This window comes from Mobula hypostoma, chromosome 21, assembly GCF_963921235.1.
Source record: "Mobula hypostoma chromosome 21, sMobHyp1.1, whole genome shotgun sequence".
NCBI lineage: Eukaryota > Metazoa > Chordata > Chondrichthyes > Myliobatiformes > Myliobatidae > Mobula > Mobula hypostoma.
Window position 1 is genome coordinate 51,274,100 of NC_086117.1, and position 22,176 is coordinate 51,296,275.

Consider the following 22,176-nt stretch of genomic DNA (forward strand, 5'->3'; position numbering starts at 1 on the left):
CCCTCTGAGTACTAACCTCCTTTAAAGACGTCCCTTCCACTTTGGTGATGGTACGGACTGTGTTCAGGGGATAGGGTTGGGACGGGGTGTCAGACTGCAGGCAGCAGCGCTGGTGTTGGCTCCTGCCACTTCATTAGTAGCCACACTGGGACTTTGATCAGGCCATACCCAGCCATATTTCATTCCACATGGAATGCAGGCCCTCGGGCCCGGCTGACCAAGACACCCCATCCAACCTCGACCCATTTGTCATCGTTTGGCCCCCGACCCGCTAAACCTTTCCAATCTCGGTTTTAAAATGTTTAAAAGGTACAAGTTGTTATTGGGTACCTGCCTCAGCACTCACTACCTCTGGTGGCTCATTTCATGTACAGTACATTCCACTCGCTGAATTGCCCCTCAAGTTCTTATTTTGTCTTTTCCCTCTCACTTTAAACCCGTGCCCTCTAATTCTTAATTCCCGACCTCTAGAACGAAACAGTGTGCAATCCCCGTTCAATGCCCCTCGTTGTTGTGTACACCTGTATGAGATCACCTCTCACTTGAAGGAATAAAGTCCCAGCCTCTCCGATCTCCTCCCATAACTCAGTCCCTCAAGTCCCGGCAACATCCTCACAGATCTCAGCTGTGCTCTTTCCTGTAGCAGGGCAAACAAAACCGAGCGTGGTACTCCAAGCATCACTCACAAAGTGCTGGAGGAACTCAGTCGGTCGGGCAGCATCTATGGAGGGGGATAAATGATCACCTTCCAGCTTGTACCCCTTCCCCCCTCCTCCCCAACTTCTTATTCTGGCTTCTCTCCCCTCCTTTCCAGTCCTGACGAAGGATCTCGGCCCAAAGTGTCAACCATTTATCCCCCTCCATAGACGCTGCTCGAGCTGCTGAGGTCCAACGTGTTGTGTGCGTTGCTCTGGACTTCCGCATCTGCAGAATCTCTTGTGTTTATGAAACTTCAAGTGTGGCCTCACCAGCGTCCTAAGCAATTGCACCATAACCTCCAAACATTTCTCCTTAATGCTCTAATTTATGTAGGCAAGTGTGCTGAATCCTTCTTTACCACTCTGCCAACCTTTAACTCCAAGTTTCACTAAGTCATGCACGTGTAGTCTAAGATTTCTCTGCCTTGTAACACTCCCCAGGGCTTTACCATTCACTATAAAATTCCAACCTGGATTTGACTTTCCAAAATGCCACATCCCAGACTTATCCGAAGCAAACAGCACTTGCTATTCCTAGCCCCATGCACTCATCTGACCAAGGTTGCCCTGTGGTTTCTGATGATCTTCTACACTGTCCACCACATCACCTATTTCAGTATCATCTGCAAACTTACCAACCTCACCACGTACATTCTCATCCAAATCATTGCTATAGGTGACATCTGACAACGTGTTCTGTGATCAACCTCGATGGCTCAGCGCTGGCTAGGGGTCTCCAGTCAGAGAAGTAGCCTTCTCCCTTCACCGTCTGCTTTCTGCCATCGAGCCAACTGTGCATCCGATTAGTCAGCTATCGCTGGATCCCTTGTGTTCTGTACTTCCAGATCAGTCTACCTGACGTGGTACCTGACTGGAGCCCATATAAAGCACATCTCCTGCCCTGCTCCTGTTGCCTCTCTGGAACGTACCTGCCACAGAGTTCGATGGAGTGTTCTATAATTCCCAGCACTTTATTAGCTGCCACTCTTAAGGCCAATTTATACTTGTGCGTCAAATCGACGCCGTAAGTACAGCGTAGCCGCGAACCGTACACCGTACCCTACACCTAGCCTGACGCGCAACTCCCCAAAAATGTAGCCACACATCGCGTAGTACCTTGCACAACTGTGATTGGTCCGCTTGGTAGCGTCGCATTTCCTCCTACACTGCAATAGCTTCCCATTGGGCGACTGAAGGGCAAGGAAGGAACTCTGGCTGCAATGCTTTCCATAAAGCTTTACAGACCTCCGAAATTATGGAGGACCCTGTGCTTGACGCCAGTTTGTAGCTGGCTGCTACAGTCTGTTGACTTCCACCTGAAGCTAAAACTCGAATGGTGATTGCCAGTCTCTGAGTATACTGTGTGTACACTGATGCAAAATAAATGGTTGGAGACGATGAACCAAATCGTCAAATCTACCTGCCGTCATCCGAAAATATTTGAAATGCATTTCCTCGCCCATGTCTCTCAGTGGCCGGACAAACACAGAAAATTCACCCTCCTTCAGTTTCAGTCGCCATTGTTTGAAGTTTGAGTTTCTTCGTGTTGAGTTTCAACACGAAGAAACTCAACACAGTGCATAGAAACCCCACCGCCAACTAGCGTTTTGGCGGTGAATTGCAGAGCGACGCAGACACACCAACGCACAAGTATAAATGCTCACAACGGCGTAGCCCACGTGCGTAGGCTGCAGCGTAAGCTAGCACACACAAGTATAAATGAGCCTTTACATCAAGGCATGTCTGCAACCCTCCAGTCTGCCAACACCTCACCTGTTGCGAATAGTGAATCCATATTTCATTCTTCTCATAGACTCCTTGTACTGATCCAGCAAGGAAACAGGCCATTCAGCCCATTGGGTCTGCACCAGCCCACCCGGACTAATCCCACCCCCACTGCATTTTTGTTCTTTCGTCAGGCCCAGAGTGGAATTCCCATCGCTGACAGTATGGTGTTTGTATGTTCTCCCCGTGACCGCGTGGGTTTCCTCCGGGTGCTCTGGTTTCCTCCCACAGCCCAGTTGGTAGGTTAATTGGTCATTGTAAATTGTCCTGGAATTAGGCCAGGGTTAAACCTGGGGATTGCTGGACAGCGTGGCCCGGGGGCTGACTCTGCGCAGTAGCTCAATAAATAAATTAAATAAATAAATTGGTGGGTTGATGGTGTGTGTGTGTGGGGGGGGTGCTCATTGGCCCCAGAAGGGCCTGTACACACCGTATCTCTAAATAAACTAGACAACGGGGTGACCCATTGGGGCACCCTTTGAGAGAAGGGTGGTGCAGTCTGATGTGACCAGAATGAACATTAAATTTTCCTGAATGCTATTGGTATCGCTTTGCTTTGGAAATTGAAGAAAACCTCAGTTTATTAAAGAAGAACGACACGTAGCAAGGCAAATATAGCTGCTCCTCATCTTATACTTATATTTTACTTTATTGTCGCCAAACAATTGATACTAGAATGTACAATCATCACAGCGATATTTAATGAAGGACACTTTTGATGACATCACTTTATCTACCATCCTCGTGCCTCTCATTGTCATTCTGGAGACGTGCAGTCCTTTCATCCCCCGTCTCTTCAGCTCTTCTGCTGTTTGTTGTTTGTCTCTGATCCTGGAGATATGCATGCCTCTCCTCCTCTGTCTCTTCTTCTCTCATTTCTTTTGTCCTGACTCTTTGATCCTGGAGTAATGCGGCCCTGGCTTCATCCGATTCTTGTTCTCTCCCTCTCCTTGCAGTTTCCCGACGACGTTTGACGTCATCTCTTGATCATAATCTCCTCCTTCCCTTTCCACGCGGCATAATTAGGCTGACCATTTTTTTTTACCCTAATGCTGGATAGAAGATACGAAGCACTAACACCAAAGGATGCTGATTATTCTTGTTGATGTGGTTGGCGCTCTCGTAAATGGACGTGATATAGTCACCGCTGTCCTTTGACTGCAGTAAAGGGTTTTATGGGTGTCTGGAAGTACGTCATTACAATAAGATTTAATTATCTCTTATTGATGGGTGGCTGTTAGATCTGTCCCAGTCCTGCACATGCTGATGGTGATTAGCAGAATGTGACCCCTCGAAATAGAGCTGCCCTGCCCTTTTGCTCTGGTAGGTGTCGTTGCTGAGACTGGCCGTGCGCATGGGTCGGGCTGTCGCGTCCCGATTTCCATGATGGCCGATCGGGTCTCGGGTTGAAAGCCAGCCTGTTGATTTTTGTGAATGAGCAATTTTATACAAATATATAACCCTGAACTTTGCCTCCATTCAGTAAGTTAGCACATTTTAATTCAATGCAGCCAAAAAAAGTGGCACTGTAATGCACCGTTTGCACTAACCGGAGGTCACAAACAAAGAGCATGAGAGTTTTAGTAGTATACTAGATTAATAACCAATTTCTGTAGCTGCTCACCACAAAACCCTCAGTCACCCACCAACCCAGTAAACCTGTGCACCCACCCTGCCCTGGAGGTCGGTATCGGAATTAGAATTGGTTTATTATCACCTCCTGTGCCAAGGTATAGGGAAAAGCTTGTCTTGTATACTGTGCCTACATCATCACACAGAGCACTGAGAGAGAACGAGGTAAACCAGTAACAATGCATGATGAAAGGTGCAGTGTGATAAGGGGCAAGATCATAAGATAGAGGAGCAGGAAGGCCATTTGGCCCATCAAGTCTGCTACAGTGAGACAAAGTACTGATTACTTCCATTCCTTCAGGGGACAATGATTAGAGTGATTGTCTTTGGGAGGGAAGATAGCTAAGTTGTTGAGTTTTGGGGATCCGCCTGGGGTAAATGTGGGTAATTACTGCTTGGAGAAGTAATTACCCATGAGCTGGGAGCAGTTCCTTAGCAACGATCCACTGTCCTTGTTGTTCCTGACTGTTGCTAAGGAGATGCTCCCAGATCATCCAACCAGGGGTGATGTCAAAGATCTTTGAGTGATGTCAGATGGTGCCCATTGTCAAACCACAGACCAGGGAACCTGTCACATTTAATATTCAGGCAGTGATTCACACTCCGTCTGAATCTATAAGTGTAAACAGTCTGCAGTTTGTCACCTGTTAATGACTTGGAGGAGGATGTGGGTGTGGTATAATTAGTTTTGTGGATGACACTGAAATTGCGGAGTGGTGAAAGTGAGGGTTGTCTAAGGTTACAATGGGATGCAGACCAGATGGGAAATGGGCCAAGGAATGGCAGGTGGGACAAGTGTGAGGTGATCGATTTGGGACGTTGAACCAGAGCAGAACACACAGAGTGAATGACAGAGCCCTGGGAGAGTTGTAGAACGGAGACACCGAGGGATACAGGTACAGAGTTCCCTGAAAGAGCCTGCACAGGTAGACAGTGGGGTGAAGAAGGTGTGGACGGGTTCCCATGCTGTGTAAATCTGTGACCCTAAGTGTAAATGGTCCTGTCGTTGTCTAACTGTAAGCCGATGAACCTACACCTGCTCTTTCTTCTCCCAGAGGGACATGGCTGCTGGAAACTGGCATCTGGGTGGTGTGCAGGAAAACTGAGGCTTTCACCATATGAGCCAGCGATGAAGACACCAGCGACCAGTCCAAGATACAAGCCCGAGGCAGCAGATCCTGATGATGCTCCTCAAGTAAGTTCCTCTGTGTCCCATCTGCACCATCAACAGACACAAATAAACTGAATCGGTGTAAAAGCACCTCTCCACCCTCAGGATCATTTCCGTCCCGTCCATCCTGGGGTCTGAGACATCACCCTTCCACCTCTGCATTTGTTTTGACGTTGATTTACTTCTAATTTTAGAAGTTGCCATTTCCGTGTGCCAATGGGTGTTTGTCATCCTGACCAGTTCTGCTTGAAGCTGATAGTTTCTTGGTGAAATTCGACAACGGGTTCTCCCCCGGGTGGGATCCTTACGTCCAGTCTCCGTGTTCCCGCATCGGCGACAGGAACTTTTCCTGCTCCAGCTCCAGGCTCGGAGTTTCTGCAGGGGCTCTGGAGAGGGCCCAGCCCGTGCGGTCAATGGCAGCTGGGTGACCACCCTGGTACGGAAGCAAAGAGTGTCTCAGAGGCTCCCCCAGTGGTTCCAGCCGGTGGTGCAGGGTGGGAGGGCCAGGTTAGGACAACTCGGTAACCAGTCACCGCCCTCCCAGGCCACATGGCCAAGTAAACCCTGGTACACACACTGATACCGAGAACCCCCCAGAACAGAGAAAGGAGTCTCTGCCTAGCCAACAGCTACTGTTGGTGAGCCCTTCCCCAGGGGCACACATCATGCTGACCGGCGAGCCCCGGGACCCTGACTGTTGGTTGGCGCCAGCTCATTTGCGGGGGGGGCACCATCTTGGACCGCAGCCCACTCAGGGGCTCCATGTTGCGAGTGGCTCCCCTCCCATAGCTACTCAGCACAAATCTTACGGGGGGGGGGCATCTGTGTTCCTGGGACCCAGGGAGGATGTATGGGCCCCAGCCGCACCTTCCTCGAGTGACAGGGCCTCACGGTGAGGGTCAAACTCCTTCGGCCCTGCAGTTGTGAGCTCGGAGCTGGATAGCTGCCCTCATTCCTGTCCCTAGGGATTCCCCCTCAACCTCCCCTCCTCGCTGGCTCACCCACAGGAACCTTCCCAAGGGCTGCCTGCCTTTGGAAGCCCAGTGGGAGCCTGAGTCGGTCACGATCCGGTAGTTTCGGCTGATGTGTTGAACACAAGGGCAATACAAGTCTGGAACTGAAGTCCCTCCATTCACCCTCCAATGTTCCCTCCTGATCCGCTCCCTCCAGCAGCTCAGGTCTTCCCGGTAAGCTGAGGCAGAAACTGATGCCGGAGCGAGGACCACCTTCTGAGAGAGCCCACTGCTGCAACAGGCTGTGAGACCCTCGGTGAAAGAGCGAAGTCCCTCGTCCCGGTCACCACTTCACCTCCCCTTCCACCTCGGGGCCTCCTGCACGTCGCGGGCTGCTACAGCAAAACATTCAGAGATCCCTCACTGGCACTCACGGAGCAGGGACATGACTCACTAGTAGCCATTATCTCCATCCCCGACCCCTCCACCACCCTCTCCGAGGCCGTGCTGGACCTCAATATCCTTTGCGCCTCGCTGGCCTGTCATTCCGGATTAGGAACGAGGGGCCAGATTTTGCAACTATTCACCTCCGACAGCTTCACTTTCCCCAGCACTGATGCTGCCTTGTTCACCCAGATGGGGTGGGCCACTACCAGCGGTAGTGAGGACCCTCTTCCCCCCGCCCCCATGTTGCTCGCAATGCGGGTTGGATTGGCCCTGAGCAGGACCCTCCGCTGGTGGATACACTCCCACCATACACACTCGGGGAGAGTCATCCCGACGTCCCAGGATGCCAGGAACGTGCCCACGGATCTCCTGCACGCAGCATCTGAATGAGCTGGGGTCCTGGGTGCCCGGCCTTCTCCAGGCTCGCTGCTGCGGACCTTGGACCCCTCAGATGCCCCGGCACCCGGATGCAGGATCACGTACAGCACCAGTGGGCTCCGGGCCACTGGACGTGGACATGGTCACCTGGCTCGCAGAGTGGAGGGTACAATGGACATTGTCCAGTTCTGGACACAGGGCGGGCTTACATCAGTGTGTCTCCAGGCAGGCAGTACATCCCGAGTCCGGGGCTCTGCACATACGCTGGGACCCCTCCTGGGTCTCTCTGTCTCTCTCGGTGACACACTGCTCCCCACTGGTGCCTGAGTGACGGGGTGACACTCTGACGGGGTCGGACCATCGAACAGCTGCTCTGAGCTCCACCCTCACGAGTGGATGATCCTCGCGGAGGCAGTCCAGCTCCTCCCTGGACTCGGGAGGGGTTACCGCGCCCTACGAGCTGCTCACACCCCCGGACAATCTCCGTTCTGCTTGGACCTCGGGCAGGTGGGGAGGAGGCTCCCCAGGCTGAGGTTTGTTCCCAGCTCCTGTTGCTCGGGGCTGCCTGATCTCCAGGAAGCTACTGGAAAAGTAGCAGTGGATGGTGGTCCAGGTTAACCCTTTCCTGGCCTCACAAACCGTCCGCAAACACCCTTACGTTTCACTGCCGTCGGGCTGGTTCGGGAGCCCCAGGAGAATGCCAAGTCACCTGACCTTTAAAGACAAGCCTACCTTCATTCCAACATGACCACACACTGCTGGACACTGCCCAACTGGACCTCAGGGTGAGGAGGACGGACCCTGTGAGGGAACAGATTCTGGCTCCTGGGGCAAACTGATCAAAGTGAGGGTTATTCCGGAATGCCATCACCAGACCCAATGGTCCTGAACCGGCGTGAATAACTTCACTCACCACAACCCTGAACTGACCCTAGGATCCCACACCACCAGGTTCAGGAACAGTTATTACTCCTCAACCCTCAGGCTCCTGAACCAGCGTGGATAACTTCACTCACCGCAACTCCGAACTGATCCCAAAAACTATGGACTCACTTTCAAGGGCTCTACAATTCCTGTTCTCAGTCTTTAACGTACTTGTTTATTTGCACAATTTGTCTTATTTTCAGTCTTTGTCTATGTATAGTTTCCATAAATTCTATTGGATATCTGTACTTTTCCTATAAAGGCCAACCTCAGAAAGGTGCTGCCAAAGTTATACCAACATGCCTCCTGCCCCACTAGAGGCCCGAATATACTTGACCACTGCTACACAGCAGTCAAGGATGCCTACCGTTCCGTCCCACGACCTCACTTCGGAAAATCGGACCATCAGGCCGTACTCCTCCTCCCGGCTTACAAACAGAAACTGAAGCGGGAGGTCACGGTGTCAAAAGTGGTATTGTGTTGGACAGAGGAAACGGATGAGGTCCTCCGTGACTGCTTTGAATCGGTGGACTGGTTAGTATTCAAGGACTCGGCAGCTAACCTCGATGAGTATGCCTCAGCTGTCACGGACTTTATTTGGAAATGCACAGAGGACTGTGTGTCTCTCAAGACGATCCGGAAACCTTGGATGAATTATGAGGTCAAGTCCCTTTTGTAGGCTAGAGCTGCGGCTTTTAGGTCCGGGATACCAGTCGCTACACGGAATCCAGGCGTGATCTCTGGAAAGACATTAAGGGCGCCAAGAGGCAATATCGAGCCAAGTTGGAAGCCCAGGCTAACCAGGGGGATGCCAGTAGACTATGGCAGGGTCTAAATGAGATCACTGGGCGCAAAGAAAAGGCTGGGAATATCAATAACTGTGGCGCTTCTCTTCCTGACGAACTTAATGTATTCTACGCAAGATTCGAACAGAAGAGGAGCGTCCCACTCCCTCCGGATGAACCGGACCTAGTGGCATCGAGATTCATCGTCACCGAGGAGGACGTTAGAAGGGCCTTCCTGAAGATAAATCCAAGGAAGGCGACGGGCCCAGATGGCGTCCCAGGACGGGTTCTCCGGGCCTGTGCAAGTGAGCTAGCTGGAGTGTTTGCTGACATCTTCAACTGCTCCTTGCTTCAGTCTAAGATCCCCTCGTGTTTTAAGAAGGCAACGATAATCCCAGTGCCGAAGAAGAGCAAGGTGGCATGCCTGAATGACTATCGACCTGTGGCTCTGACATCAATTGCTATGAAGTGCTTCGAGAGATTGGTTATGGCACACATCAACCACAGCCTACCGGTCAACCTCGACGCTTTGCAATTTGCCTACCGGCGCAACAGGTCAATGGCAGATGCCATCTCTCTGGCCCTACATTCCTCCTTAGAACACCTGGAGAATAAAGACGCATACGTAAAGCTCCTTTTCATTGACTACAGTTCTGCCTTTAATACCATCATTCCAAATAAACTGATTCCTAAGCTCCGGAACTTGGGCCTTAGCACTCAGATCTGCAGCTGGATCTTCAACTTCCTCACAGACAGGACCCAGGCTGTAAAAATAGGGGACAGGCTCTCCTCTACAATCACTCTGAGCACCGGTGCCCCACAAGGCTGTGTACTCAGCCCCCTGCTGTACTCACTGTACACCCATGATTGTGTAGCCAAGTTTCCATCAAACTCAATATATAAGTTTGCTGATGACACAAGAATTGTAGGCCGTATCTTGGGTAATGATGAGTTTGAGTACAGAGAGGAAATTAAGAACCTGGTGGCATGGTGCAAAGACAATAACCTATCCCTCAACGTCAGCAAGACGAAGGAATTGGTTGTTGACTTCAGAAGGAGTAGCGGACCGCACGACCCAATTTACGTCGGTGGTGCACAAATGGAACAGGTCAAAAGCTTTAAGTTCCTCGGGGTCAATATCACAAATGACCTGACTTGGTCCAACCAAGCAGAGTTCACTGCCAAGAAGGCCCACCAGCGCCTTTACTTCCTGAGAAAACTAAAAAAATTTGGCCTATCCCCTAAAACCCTCACTGATTTTTATAGATGCACCGTAGAAAGCATTCTTCTAGGGTGCATCACAACCTGGTATGGAAGTTGTCCTGTCCAAGACCGACAGAAGCTGCAGAAGATCGTGAACACGGTGCAGCACATCACACAAACCAATCTTCCATCCTTGGACTCACTTTACACTGCACGCTGTCGGAGCAGTGCTGCCAGGATAATCAAGGACACGACCCACCCAGCCAAGACACTTTTCGTTCCTCTTCCCTCCGGGAGAAGGTTCAGGAGCTTGAAGACTCATACGGCCAGATTTGGGAACAGCTTCTTTCCAACTGTGATAAGACTGCTGAACAGATCCTGACCTGGATCTGGGCCGTACCTTCCAAATATCCGGACCTGCCTCTCGGTTTTTTTGCGCTACCTTGCTTTCCATTTTTCTATTTTCTATTTATGATTTATAATTTAAATTTTTAATATTTACTAATTTTACTATTTTTAATATTTAATATTTGTAATCCAGGGAGTGGGAAGCGCAGAATCAAATATCGCTGTGATGATTGTACATTCTAGTACCAATTGTTTGGCGACAATAAAGTAGAAAGTAGAAAGTAGAAAGAAAATGACCTCAAGGTAGTGTATAGTGATACCTATGTCCTGTGATAATAAAATGACTTTGATATTAGTTTTGGGGTGATGACTTTGCCGAAAGCCCAGGTGTCTGTGCAACTTCGGATAACTCCACCCTCTCTGCCTCTCCTGAAGAAGGCACTCGCCCAGTTCCTCCTGCCCTTCCACTCACCACAGCCCTCGGGCTTAAATCCAGTTTGCTGCAGGAAGTTCCAGTGGGTAGAATCAGGATCACAGTGGTTTCTGTAACGCCTTCGCCAATAATTCAGCAACTACACTGTCCATTTCTGGGACAGATGAGACCAAGGGCACCTTCAAAGACCCTGCACTGCAGGGAAACCTGATTAAGCAAGATGCAAAATATGTCCTTGAATTGAAGATTGGTAGCAGACTGCCGTGTAGAAAAATTAGGACTTATTTCGGTGAGACTGTGAATTGATGTGGTGGAATTTGGTGAGCAGGTTATTGGTGATATTTGGGGTGGAAAGGCTGAGATATTTCAAGTTCAAGTTTATTGTCATCCGACTGTACATATACACAAACAAATGAAACTACCTGCTTTTCACCTGGCACCTACCAGCCTTCTCCTTCCCACCCTCTTTATAGGGCCTCTGTCCCTTCCCTCTTCAGTCCTGACGCAGGGTTCCGGCCCGAAACGTTGACTGATCGTTTCCACGGATGCTGCCTGACCTGCTGAGTTCCTCCAGCATGTTGTGAGTGTTCCAGATGGAATGCTGTCTCCTAGGTGTCAGAGTTAGGGACATCTCAGACCATGTCCACGACATGAGGGTGAGCAGCCAGATATCTTGGTACATATTGATACCAATGACATAGGAAGGAAAAGAAGAGGGGGTCCTCAAGAGAGAATTTAGAGCGCAAGGTTGAAAGCTGACCTCCAGGGTAACAATCTCTGGTTTGCTCCCTCTGCCACATGCCGGTGAGGGCAAGAACAGGATGATTTGACAGATGAATGCATGGCTGACCAACTGGTGCAAGGGACAGGGCTTCAGATTTCTGGATTATTAGAATCTACTCTGGGGAAGGTATGACCCGTACGAAAGAGACAGGCTACATCTGAACCCAAGGGGGACCAATTGCAGGTTTGCTGGAGCTGTTGGGGAGGTTTTAAACTAATTTGGCAGGGGATGGGAACCAGAGTGATAGGGCTGACGATAGGTATGTTGGTTCACAGGCAGAGGTAGTGTATAGTGAGACTGTCGGGAAGGACAGGCAAATGATAGGGCAAAATTGCAGTTCGTATAAAAGGGGAATGATATTGAAAAGGGTGACAAACACAAGACTGAAGGTGGTATATCTGAATGCACGCAGTATACAAAATAAGGAGATGATCCTGTAGCGCATTTAGAGATTAGCAAGTATGGTGCTGTGGGTATCACAGTGTCATGGCTGAAAGATGATTGTAGTTAGGAGCTTAATATCCAAGGATACACAAGGACAGGCAGGTAGGCTGAGGAGGAGGAATGGCTCTGCTGGTAAAAAATGAAATCAAATCTTTAGAAAAAAGTGACATAGGATTGGAAGATGTAAAATCCTTGTGGGTAGAGTTAAGAAATTATATAAAGTCACAAATGGGAGTTATTTGCAGGCCCCTGAATGGTAGCCAGAATGTGGTCTACAAATTACAGCAGGGGATTGAAAAAGCATGTCAAAAAGGTAATGTTACATTTGTCATGGGGGATTTCAATATGCAGGTATATTGGGAAAATCAAGTTGATACTGGAACCCAAGAGAACGAATTTATGGAATACCTCTGAGACGGCTTTTTAGAGCAGCTTGTGGTTGAGCCTACCAGAGGATCAGCAATTCTGTACAGTATTGGGTGTTGTATAATGAACTGAATATGATTAGGGAGCTTAAGGTAAAGGAACCTTTAGGAAACAGTGATCATAATGTGATAGAATTCACCCTACAATTTGAGTGGGAGAAACTAAAGTCAGATGTATCAGTATTACAGTGGAGCAAAGGGAATTACAGAGGCGTGAGAGGGGAGTTGACCAAATTGATTGGAAGGGAACACTAGCAGGGATGATGGCAGAGCAACAGTGGCTGGAGTTTTTGGGAGCAATTTGGAAGGTGTGGGATAGATAGAAGAACAAGTATTCTAAAGGCAAGATGAGGTAACTGTGACTGACAAGGGAAGTCAAAGCAAATATAAAAGTAAAAGATAGAACATATAAAAGAGCCAAACTTAATGGAAATTAGAAAATAGGGAATTTAAAAAAAAAATCCAACAGAAGGACCATTAAAAACCCATGGGGGGGGGGGAGATGAAATATGAATGTCTATAAATATGGGCAGAGGAGATTCAGTGCCTGTACAACCAGACTGGGTGCAAGGTTGGATCGCTCTGGGTGCCAAACTGATTTGAAGAGCTTGAGAGTGGCTTTGGGCTAGGTGACAAAATCTGGGCCCACCCAGTCGCTGAGTGGCATGGTCAAGGCCTAGAGCCTTTTGCAGCATTGATGCCCAGGTCCTAGTGTGAGGTACAATACGCTGTTTTAACAGTTTAAACGCCGGCCCAGATTGGAGACGAGAGCCAATTTAGCTCGCTCTCCACCGCGTTCACTCCTCTGTCCAGGCACTGGAATCTTTCACTGCTCTGTTGTTTGGTCAATTTAGACACTGGCCCAGACAGACTGAAAAGACGGGGTGTTGGGATCTGGGGCGAGGGCAGATTTCGCTCATTCTCCGTGATGGTCACTCCTCTCTCTCTCTCTCTCTCTCTCCATGGTGCTGAGGTTATGAAGACTGCCCCAGCTGCTGTGCTCTGTGCCTGCTAATATGATGAACTGGTAAGCAAGGCTTTGGGCCTGCTCTGGGGGTCGTATCTGAGGACTCAGTGTTTGGTTCAGATTGTTGTTGTTTGCTTCAATTGTTTACATAGTTTGTGTTTTTGTTCTTTCGCTTGCATATCCGAACTGGTCTTTTATTTTTTATTTTATTTTGCTTAATTGGGTTCTTTTGGGTTTTCTTGCCTTGTGGCCACCTGTGAGCAAACAATCTTAAGGTTGTATAAATTCTACATTCTTTGATAATAGATGTATTTTAAGCCAGCAAATAACAGCAAAAATGATACCAAATTTTTTTTCAGATATGTAAAGAGTAAAAAGAGAGGTGAGAGTAGATTTTGGACCACTGGAAAATTACACTGGAGAGATAGTAATAGAACATAGAATAGTACAGCACAGTACAGGCCCTTCGGCCCACAATGTTCTGCCCTCAAACCCTGCCTCCCATATAACCCCCCACCTTAAATTCCTCCATATACCTGTCTAGTAGTCTCTTAAATTTCTCCAGTGCATCTGCCTCCACCACTGACTCAGGCAGTGCATTCCACACACCAACCACTCTCTGAGTTAAAAACCTTCCTCTAATATCCCCCTTGAACTTCCCATCCCTTACCTTAAAGCCATGTCCTCTTGTATTGAGCAGTGGTGCCCTGGGGAAGAGGTGCCGGCTATCCACTCTATCTATTCCTCTTATTATCTTGTACACCTCTATCATGTCTCCTCTCATCCTCCTCCTCTCCAAAGAGTAAAGCCCTAGCTCCCTTAATCTCTGATCATAATCCATACTCTCCAAACCAGGCAGCATCCTGGTAAATCTCCTCTGTACCCTTTCCAATGCTTCCACATCCTTCCTATTGTGAGGCGACCAGAACTGGACACAGTACTCCAAGTGTGGCCTAACCAGAATTTTATAGAGCTGCATCATTACCTCGTGACTCTTAAACTCTGTCCCTCGACTTATGAAAGCTAACACCCCATTAGCTTTCTTAACTACCCTATCTACCGGTGAGGCAACTTTCAGGGATTTGTGGACATGTACCCCCAGATCTCTCTGCTCCTCCACACTATCAAGTATCCTCCATTTACTTTGTACTCTGCCTTGGAGTTTGTCCTTCCAAAGTGCACCACCTCACACTTCTCCGGGTTGAACTCTATCTCCCACTTCTCAGCCCACTTCTGCATCCTATCAATGTCCCTCTGCAATCTTCAACAATCCTCTACACTATCGACAACACCACCAACCTTTGCGTCATCTGAAAACTTGTCAACCCACTCTTCTACTCCCACATCCAGATTGTTAATAAAAATCACGAAAAGTAGAGGTCTCAGAACCGATCCTTGTGGGACACCACTAGTCACAATCCTCCAATCTGAATGTACTCCCTCCACCACCACCCTCTGCCTTCTGCAGGCAAGCCAATTCTGAATCCACCTGGCCAAACTTCCCTGGATCCCATGCCTTCTGACTTTCTGAATAAGCCTACTGTGTGGAACCTTGTCAAATGCCTTACTAAAATCCATGTAGATCACATAAAATGCATTACCCTCATCTATATGCCTGGTCACCTCCTCAAAGAACTTTATCAGGCTTGTTAGACACAATCTGCCCTTCACAAAGCCATGCTGACTGTCCCTGATCAGACCATGATTCTCGACATGCCCATAGATCCTATCTCTAAGAATCTTTTCCAACAGCTTTCCCACCACAGACGTAAGGCTCACTGGTCTATAATTACCCGGACTATCCCTACTACCTTTTTTGAACAAGGGGATAACATTTGCCTCCCTCCAATCCTCCGGTACCATTCCCGTGGACAACGAGGACATAAAGATCCTAGCCAGAGGCTCAGCAATCTCTTCCCTCGCCTCGTGGAGCAGCCTGGGGAATATTCCGTCAGGCTCCGGGGACTTATCCACCCTAATGTATTTTAACAACTCTAACACCTCCTCTCCCTTAATATCAACATGCTCCAGAACATCAACCTTACTCATATTGTTCTCACCGTCATCAAGTTCCCTTTCATTGGTGAATACCAAAGAGAAGTATTCATTGAGGACCTTGCTCACTTCCACAGCCTCCAGGCACATCTTCCCACCTTAATCTCTAATGGGTCCTACCTTCACTCCTGTCATCCTTTTTTTCTTCACATAATTGAAGAATGCTTTGGGGTTTTCCTTTACCCTACTCGCCAAGGCCTTCTCACGTCCCCTTCTTGCTCTTCTCAGCCCCTTCTCAAGCTCCTTTCTTGCTACCCTATATTCCTCAATAGACCCATCTGATCCTTGCTTCCTAAACCTCATGTATGCTGCCTTCTTCCACCTGACTAGATTTTCCACCTCACTTGTCACCCATGGTTCCTTCACCTTACCATTGTTTATCTTTCTCACCGGGACAAATTTATTCCTAACATCCTGCAAGAGATCCCTAAACATCGACCGCATGTCCATGGTACATTTTCCTGCAAAAACATCATCCCAATTCATACCTGCAAGTTCTAGCCTTACAGCCTCATAGTTTGCCCTTCCCCAATTAAAAATTTTCTTGTCCTCTCTGATTCTATCCTTTTCCATGATAATGCTAAAGCCCAGGGAGCGGTGGTCACTGTCCCCCAGATGCTCACCCACTGAGAGATCTGTGACCTGATCCGGTTCATTACCTAATACTAGATCTAGTATGGCATTCCCCCTGGTCGGCCTGTCCACATACTGTGACAGGAATCTGTCCTGGACACACTTAACAAACTCTGCCCTGTCTAAGCCCTTGGAACTAATCAGGTGCCAATCAATATTAGGGAAGTTAAAGTCACCCATGATAACAACCCTGTTATTTTTGCACCTTTCCAAAATCTGCCGCCCAATCTGCTCCTCGGTATCTCTGCTGCTACCAGGGGGCCTATAGAACACTCCCAATAGAGTAACTGCTCCCTTCCTGTTCCTGACTTCCACGCATACTGACTCAAAAGAGGATCCTGCTACATTACCCACCCTTTCTGTAGCTGTAATAGTATCCCTGACCAGTAATGCCACCCCTCCTCCCCTTTTCCCCCCTCTCTATCCCTTTTAAAGTCATAGTCATACTTTATTGATCTCGGGGGAAATTGGTTTTCGTTACAGTTGCACCAGTTACAAAGCACTGAAATCCAGGAATATTGAGAATCCATTCCTGCCCTGGTGCCAGCCAAGTCTCTGTAATGGCCACTACATCATAATTCCATGTATGTATCCGAGCTCTCAGTTCATCACCTTTGTTCCTGATGCTTCTTGCATTGAAGTGCATCCACTTTAGCCCTTCTACCTTACTACCTTTACACCATTTATTCTGCTTCTCTTTCCTCAAACCCTCTCTATATGTTAGATCTGGCTTTACTACATGCACTTCTTTCACTGTTCTATCGCTCCGGGTCCCATCCCCCTTGCAAATTAGTTTAAACCCTCCCAAACCGTGCTAGCAAACCTACCTGCAAGGATATTGTTCCCCCTCGAGTTCAGGTGCAACCCATCCAATCTGTACAGGTCCCACCTTCCCTAGAAGAGATTCCAATGATCCAAAAATCTAAAACCCTGCCTCCTGCACCAACTCCTCAGCCATGCATTCAACTGCCATCTCCTCTAATTCTTACCATCACTATCACGTAGCACTGGCAGCAATCCTGAGAACGCCACCCTTGAGGTCCTGTTCTTCAGCCTTCTGCCTAGTTCCCGAAACTCACACTTCAGGACCTCATCCCTCTGCCTGCCTATGTCGTTGATGCCAACATGTATCACGACTTCTGGTTGCTTTCCCTCTCATACCAGGATATCATGCACCCGGTCTGAGACATCCCGGACCCTGGCACCCGGGAGGCAACAAACCATGTGGGTGTCCTTCTCACGTCCACAAAACCTCCTGTCTGCTCCCCTGACTATAGAATCTCCAATGACGACAGCTCTCCTCTTCTCCGTCCCACCCTTCTGCCCCACAGGGTCAGACTCAGTGCCTGAGGCCCTGCCACCATGGCTTGTAATGGGGAACAAGGAAATAGCTAACAAATTGAATAAGTATTTTGCATCATTCTTCACTGTGGAAGACACTTGTAGCATGCTGGAAATTTCAAGAGTGTCAAGAAACAGATGTGAGTACAGTTGCTATTGCTAGGGAGATTGTGCTTGGAAAACTGAAAGGTCTGAAGGTAGAAAGATCACCTAGACCAGATGGACTACACCCAGGGTTCTGAGAGAGGTATCTGAAGAGATTGTAGAGGCATTATCCATGATCTTTCAAAAATTAAAAGATTCTGGCATGGTTCGAAGACTGGAAAGTGGAAAATGTCACTCCACTCTTCAAGAAGAGAGAGAGGCAAAAGAAAGGAAATTATAGGTCAGTTAGTCTGATCTCAGCGGTTAGGAAGATGTTGGAGTTGATTGCCAAGGATATGGTTTCAAGATACTCGGAAGCTTATGACAAAATAGGCCAAAGTTAGCGTGGCTTCCTTAAGGGAAAATATTGCCTGACAAATACATTGGAATTCTTTGAAGAAATAACAAGTAGGATAGACAACGGAAAATTGGTGGACGTTGTGTATTTGGATTTTCAGAAGGCCTTTGACAAGGTGCCACTCATAGGGCTGCCAAACAAATTAAGAGCCCAGGGTATTATAGGAAAGATACTAGCATGGATAAAGCATTGGCTGATTGGCAAAGAGCAAAGAGTGGGAATAAAGGGACTTTTTTCTGATTAGCTGCCAGTGACTAATGGTGTTCCACAGGGTTCTGTGTTGAGACTGCTTTTTTTTACGTTGTATAATGATTTGGATGATGAAATATATGGCTTTGCGGCCAAGTGTGCTGATGATACGAAGATAGGTGGAGGGACAGGTAGTCTTGAGGAAACATAGAGGCTGTTGTAGGATTTGGACAGATTAGAATAGGCAAAGAGGAGGCAGATGGAATACAGTGTTGGTTAGTTTATGGTCGTACACTTTGGTAGAAGGAATAAAAGGCCTATTTTCGAATCTGCAAGAAAATTCAAAAATCCAAGGTGCAAAGAGATTTGGGAGTCCTCATGCAGGATTCCCTAAAGGTTAATTTGCATGTTGAATCAGTGGTGAGGAAGGCAAATGCAATGTTAGCATTCATTTCAAGAGGACTGGACAGAAATTCCCAACCTGGGGTCCATGACATAAGAAAGCTTGGGAACATCTAGACTAGAACATAAAAGCAAGGAGGTAATGCAGAGCGTATATAAGGCATTAGTAAGGCCTCACTTGGATAATTGTGAGCAGTTCCACCTCCTCCTCCACATTTCTTCCCCCTCCCCTCCCCTCCCTCCACCCCCATTTTCTTCTAATCACCCCTTCCCATTTTCTTCCACCCCCCCATTTTCTTCCAACTACTCCTCCCTTATTTTCTCCCCTCTACCCCACACATCCCATAATCCCTAGCGCCTCCCGCCGCGCCGCAGTCTCTAGAATACTCGACCGCAGCACCCGACACCTAGCGCCACAAAGGCACTGTCATAAATCTACCTTTTAAGTCAACGATGTCGGGCATATATATATATAGAGAAAGACTTGAAAGTTAAACATCTGTCCGTTATCGAGGAAATTAGAGGACAAACAAGTTTTTTTAAAAAAAGGTGAAGCGCGGACGGATGCCGCTGTCTGTGGTAGTAGTGCGCTGCAAGTAGTTCCGGACGGAGGGCGCGAACGCTATAAAAGGCGCGACGCAGGGCTCAGCGGCCATTGACGGACGGGGAGCGGTTACGGATTTTTCTGTCGATTCGAACACCCATTTGCCGTACTGTACGTGTTGATGTATGTTGTTGAATACCGTTGTATTGGGGTGGGGGGACGATTGTTACGCGAACAGCCAGTGGTGGGAGGGGAGTTGACGACATGAGGTAGTGGGATATACGCGGGTGGGGGAGATGCTGGTGTAAGTTGTTGGAGATTGGGGGACGGATACGGCGGTGCGGTAAGTGCCACTGTATGATGTTAATAGTGGCGGCATCGCCGGTGTAAATTGTTGTTTTTGGGGAGGGGGGGCGGGAAAGTCGAACGCAGTTAATTTGGAGCGGCTGGAGGCCGGTGGGTGACTGGCCGGCGTAATTCACAGGGGTTATATCAAACAGGTTTAGTTTTGTGCCTTATCCGAACGTTTACAAACTGTCAGTAGTTAAAAGTCACATTTAATTCCTGATCTTCTCAAATACAAGAAAGAATTCGACAATAAATTGGTTTTAAAATGGCTGCTCGTGGTGACGCAGCAGTTTAAGGAAGTTATCGCGTTATTTGCCCGGCGGGTGGGTGGGGCCGCATGTTTACGTTGATGTGCGTCACAGTGGGCGGGGTTTGCGTTTCCGCTGCTGTTGCCTCAGTTTCACTCTGACTCCTGATGTTGGTGAGTCGCCTTTAACAGCTGCAGCATCAACTCTATGTAGTCCAATGTGTTTTTGGGTGAAACCTGCAGTAAGGTCTTGCTGATACTGGGTGTTCTCGGGGTAGATGGTGCACCAGGGTAAAGTTAACTTTTTAATGGAAAATGGGTGAATTGAGGTTGCTGTGGAAAATTGATTTAAGTTAGTAGCTTGTAGGTTTGACTACTTGTTTTTGTTTTGCAGAGCATGCAGATCTTTGTGAAAACCCTGACTGGCAAGACCATCACTCTTGAGGTGGAGCCCAGTGACACAATCGAGAATGTCAAGGCCAAAATACAGGATAAAGAAGGGATCCCACCTGATCAGCAGCGTTTGATCTTTGCTGGTAAACAGCTGGAAGAAGGGCGCACACTCTCTGACTACAACATCCAGAAGGAGTCAACCCTGCACTTGGTGCTGCGTCTGAGAGGTGGCATGCAGATCTTTGTGAAGACCCTGACTGGCAAGACCATCACTCTTGAGGTGGAGCCCAGTGACACAATCGAGAATGTCAAAGCCAAGATTCAGGATAAGGAGGGGATCCCACCAGACCAACAGCGTTTGATCTTTGCAGGCAAGCAACTGGAAGATGGCCGTACCCTGTCTGACTACAACATCCAGAAAGAATCCACTCTGCACTTGGTGCTGCGTCTGAGGGGTGGCATGCAGATCTTTGTGAAGACCCTGACTGGCAAGACCATCACTCTTGAAGTGGAGCCCAGTGACACCATTGAAAATGTCAAGGCCAAGATTCAGGATAAGGAGGGGATCCCACCAGACCAACAGCGTTTGATCTTCGCAGGCAAGCAACTGGAAGATGGCCGTACCCTGTCTGACTACAATATCCAAAAGGAGTCGACCCTGCACTTGGTGCTGCGTCTGAGAGGTGGCATGCAGATCTTTGTGAAGACCTTGACAGGCAAAACAATCACCCTTGAAGTGGAGCCCAGTGACACCATTGAAAATGTCAAGGCCAAGATTCAGGATAAGGAGGGGATCCCACCAGACCAACAGCGTTTGATCTTCGCAGGCAAGCAACTGGAAGATGGCCGCACCCTGTCAGACTACAACATCCAGAAAGAATCTACTCTGCACTTAGTTCTTCGTTTGAGAGGTGGCATGCAGATCTTTGTGAAGACCCTGACAGGCAAAACAATCACTCTTGAAGTGGAGCCCAGTGACACAATTGAGAATGTCAAAGCCAAGATTCAGGATAAGGAGGGGATCCCACCTGATCAACAGCGTTTGATCTTTGCAGGCAAGCAACTGGAAGATGGCCGTACCCTGTCTGACTACAACATCCAGAAAGAATCAACCCTGCACTTGGTGCTGCGTCTGAGGGGGGGCAATTGTTAAACTGTTGTAATTGGCTTTCCTTTTCTTTGTGGGTAGTGTTCTTGCCTCTAGCTTAAATTTTTGATTTGTGTCTTCCCATGTCATTCAAAATAAAATTGTTGCAAGCTTATTGTATGGTCACATGTTCTTTGAATCTTAAGATAATTAACAAATGGAAGTGGGATTGTAGTAAACTAACAAAACTTGATTGTTTTGTATGCCTTAATGCAGCCATCATTGAATTAAGATTACAGTGGGAAGGTTGTAAGCAAGGGTGCTGTTTGATGCCCAATGCTCAAAGATTTGAAGAGTTGCAAATGATTAATTGTTCTGTCATTGCAGTAGTAACAACCTGATGGATGTAAATTTTCAGATTACAGATTCAGAGCATGCGTTAGTTGGCTAGAAGCAAATAAAGTTCAGACAATCCTGTGAAATATTTCATCTTTGAACTCCAATGGAAAAACCTGCACCTGATAAATAAAAGCTGCATAATTCACATGTAAGTTGTTCACTGGGTGGAGTTACTGCTTTGATTACTTGCACAACACAAAGGAGGTGGGTTTTGAAATGCATTTAAGTTCATGGTTGCAACAACTGGCTTTAACATTCCTGCTTTATTTAAAATACCAGCTATTAAAAGTTCAAGGTTTGTCAATACTGTGCTGTGGGCTAGGCTATCATCTGGAAATGTAACGAGCCAGCGAAAGCCTAATATGCTGAGCTATGGAAGAGGTCATTGGAAATGTGCATTTAGTAGTTTATAACCTTGCAGTATTTGTACACACAATTTCCTCAAGTAAAAGTTTGGATTCCTAGAGTTGGAATAATCACCACTTAGCCTTCAATAATTCCACAAATTAACATGGTATGATGCAGGCAAGTAGCCTTTTGGTCCATAGTGCTGACACCAGAAGTGCATATGGTGTATATATTCCTCCATCCCTGGTCAGCTAGGGCGTTAAGCTATACTGCCTAGTCCCCTTAATTTGCACCCAGACCATAGCCTTCCA

General features: G+C 48.0%; 1 protein-coding gene and 1 long non-coding RNA gene across 4 annotated transcripts in view; both read left to right on the forward strand.

Annotated features, from left to right (window-relative positions):
• Positions 1-13,406, forward strand: part of LOC134359712 (uncharacterized) — a 43,543-nt gene extending 30,137 nt beyond the window's left edge. For both annotated transcript variants that reach the window (XR_010021182.1, XR_010021183.1), the window contains 2 exons: positions 5,171-5,310; positions 13,384-13,406. This is a non-coding gene — a long non-coding RNA (uncharacterized LOC134359712). The remainder of the gene's footprint in view (positions 1-5,170; positions 5,311-13,383) is intronic.
• A 5,656-nt stretch (positions 13,407-19,062) lies between these two features.
• Positions 19,063-21,669, forward strand: LOC134360007 (polyubiquitin-B). Of its 2 annotated transcripts, none has more exons than XM_063073982.1 (2): positions 19,063-19,214; positions 20,033-21,669. In XM_063073982.1, exon 2 carries the CDS (start codon positions 20,036-20,038, stop codon positions 21,182-21,184), a length of 1,149 nt encoding a protein of 382 aa, XP_062930052.1. In that variant the 5' UTR covers positions 19,063-19,214; positions 20,033-20,035; the 3' UTR covers positions 21,185-21,669. The 2 variants fall into 2 exon arrangements, with proteins under 2 accessions (XP_062930052.1, XP_062930053.1); XM_063073983.1 differs by having other exon boundaries at positions 19,097-19,226.
• Positions 21,670-22,176: the final 507 nt, after the last annotated feature.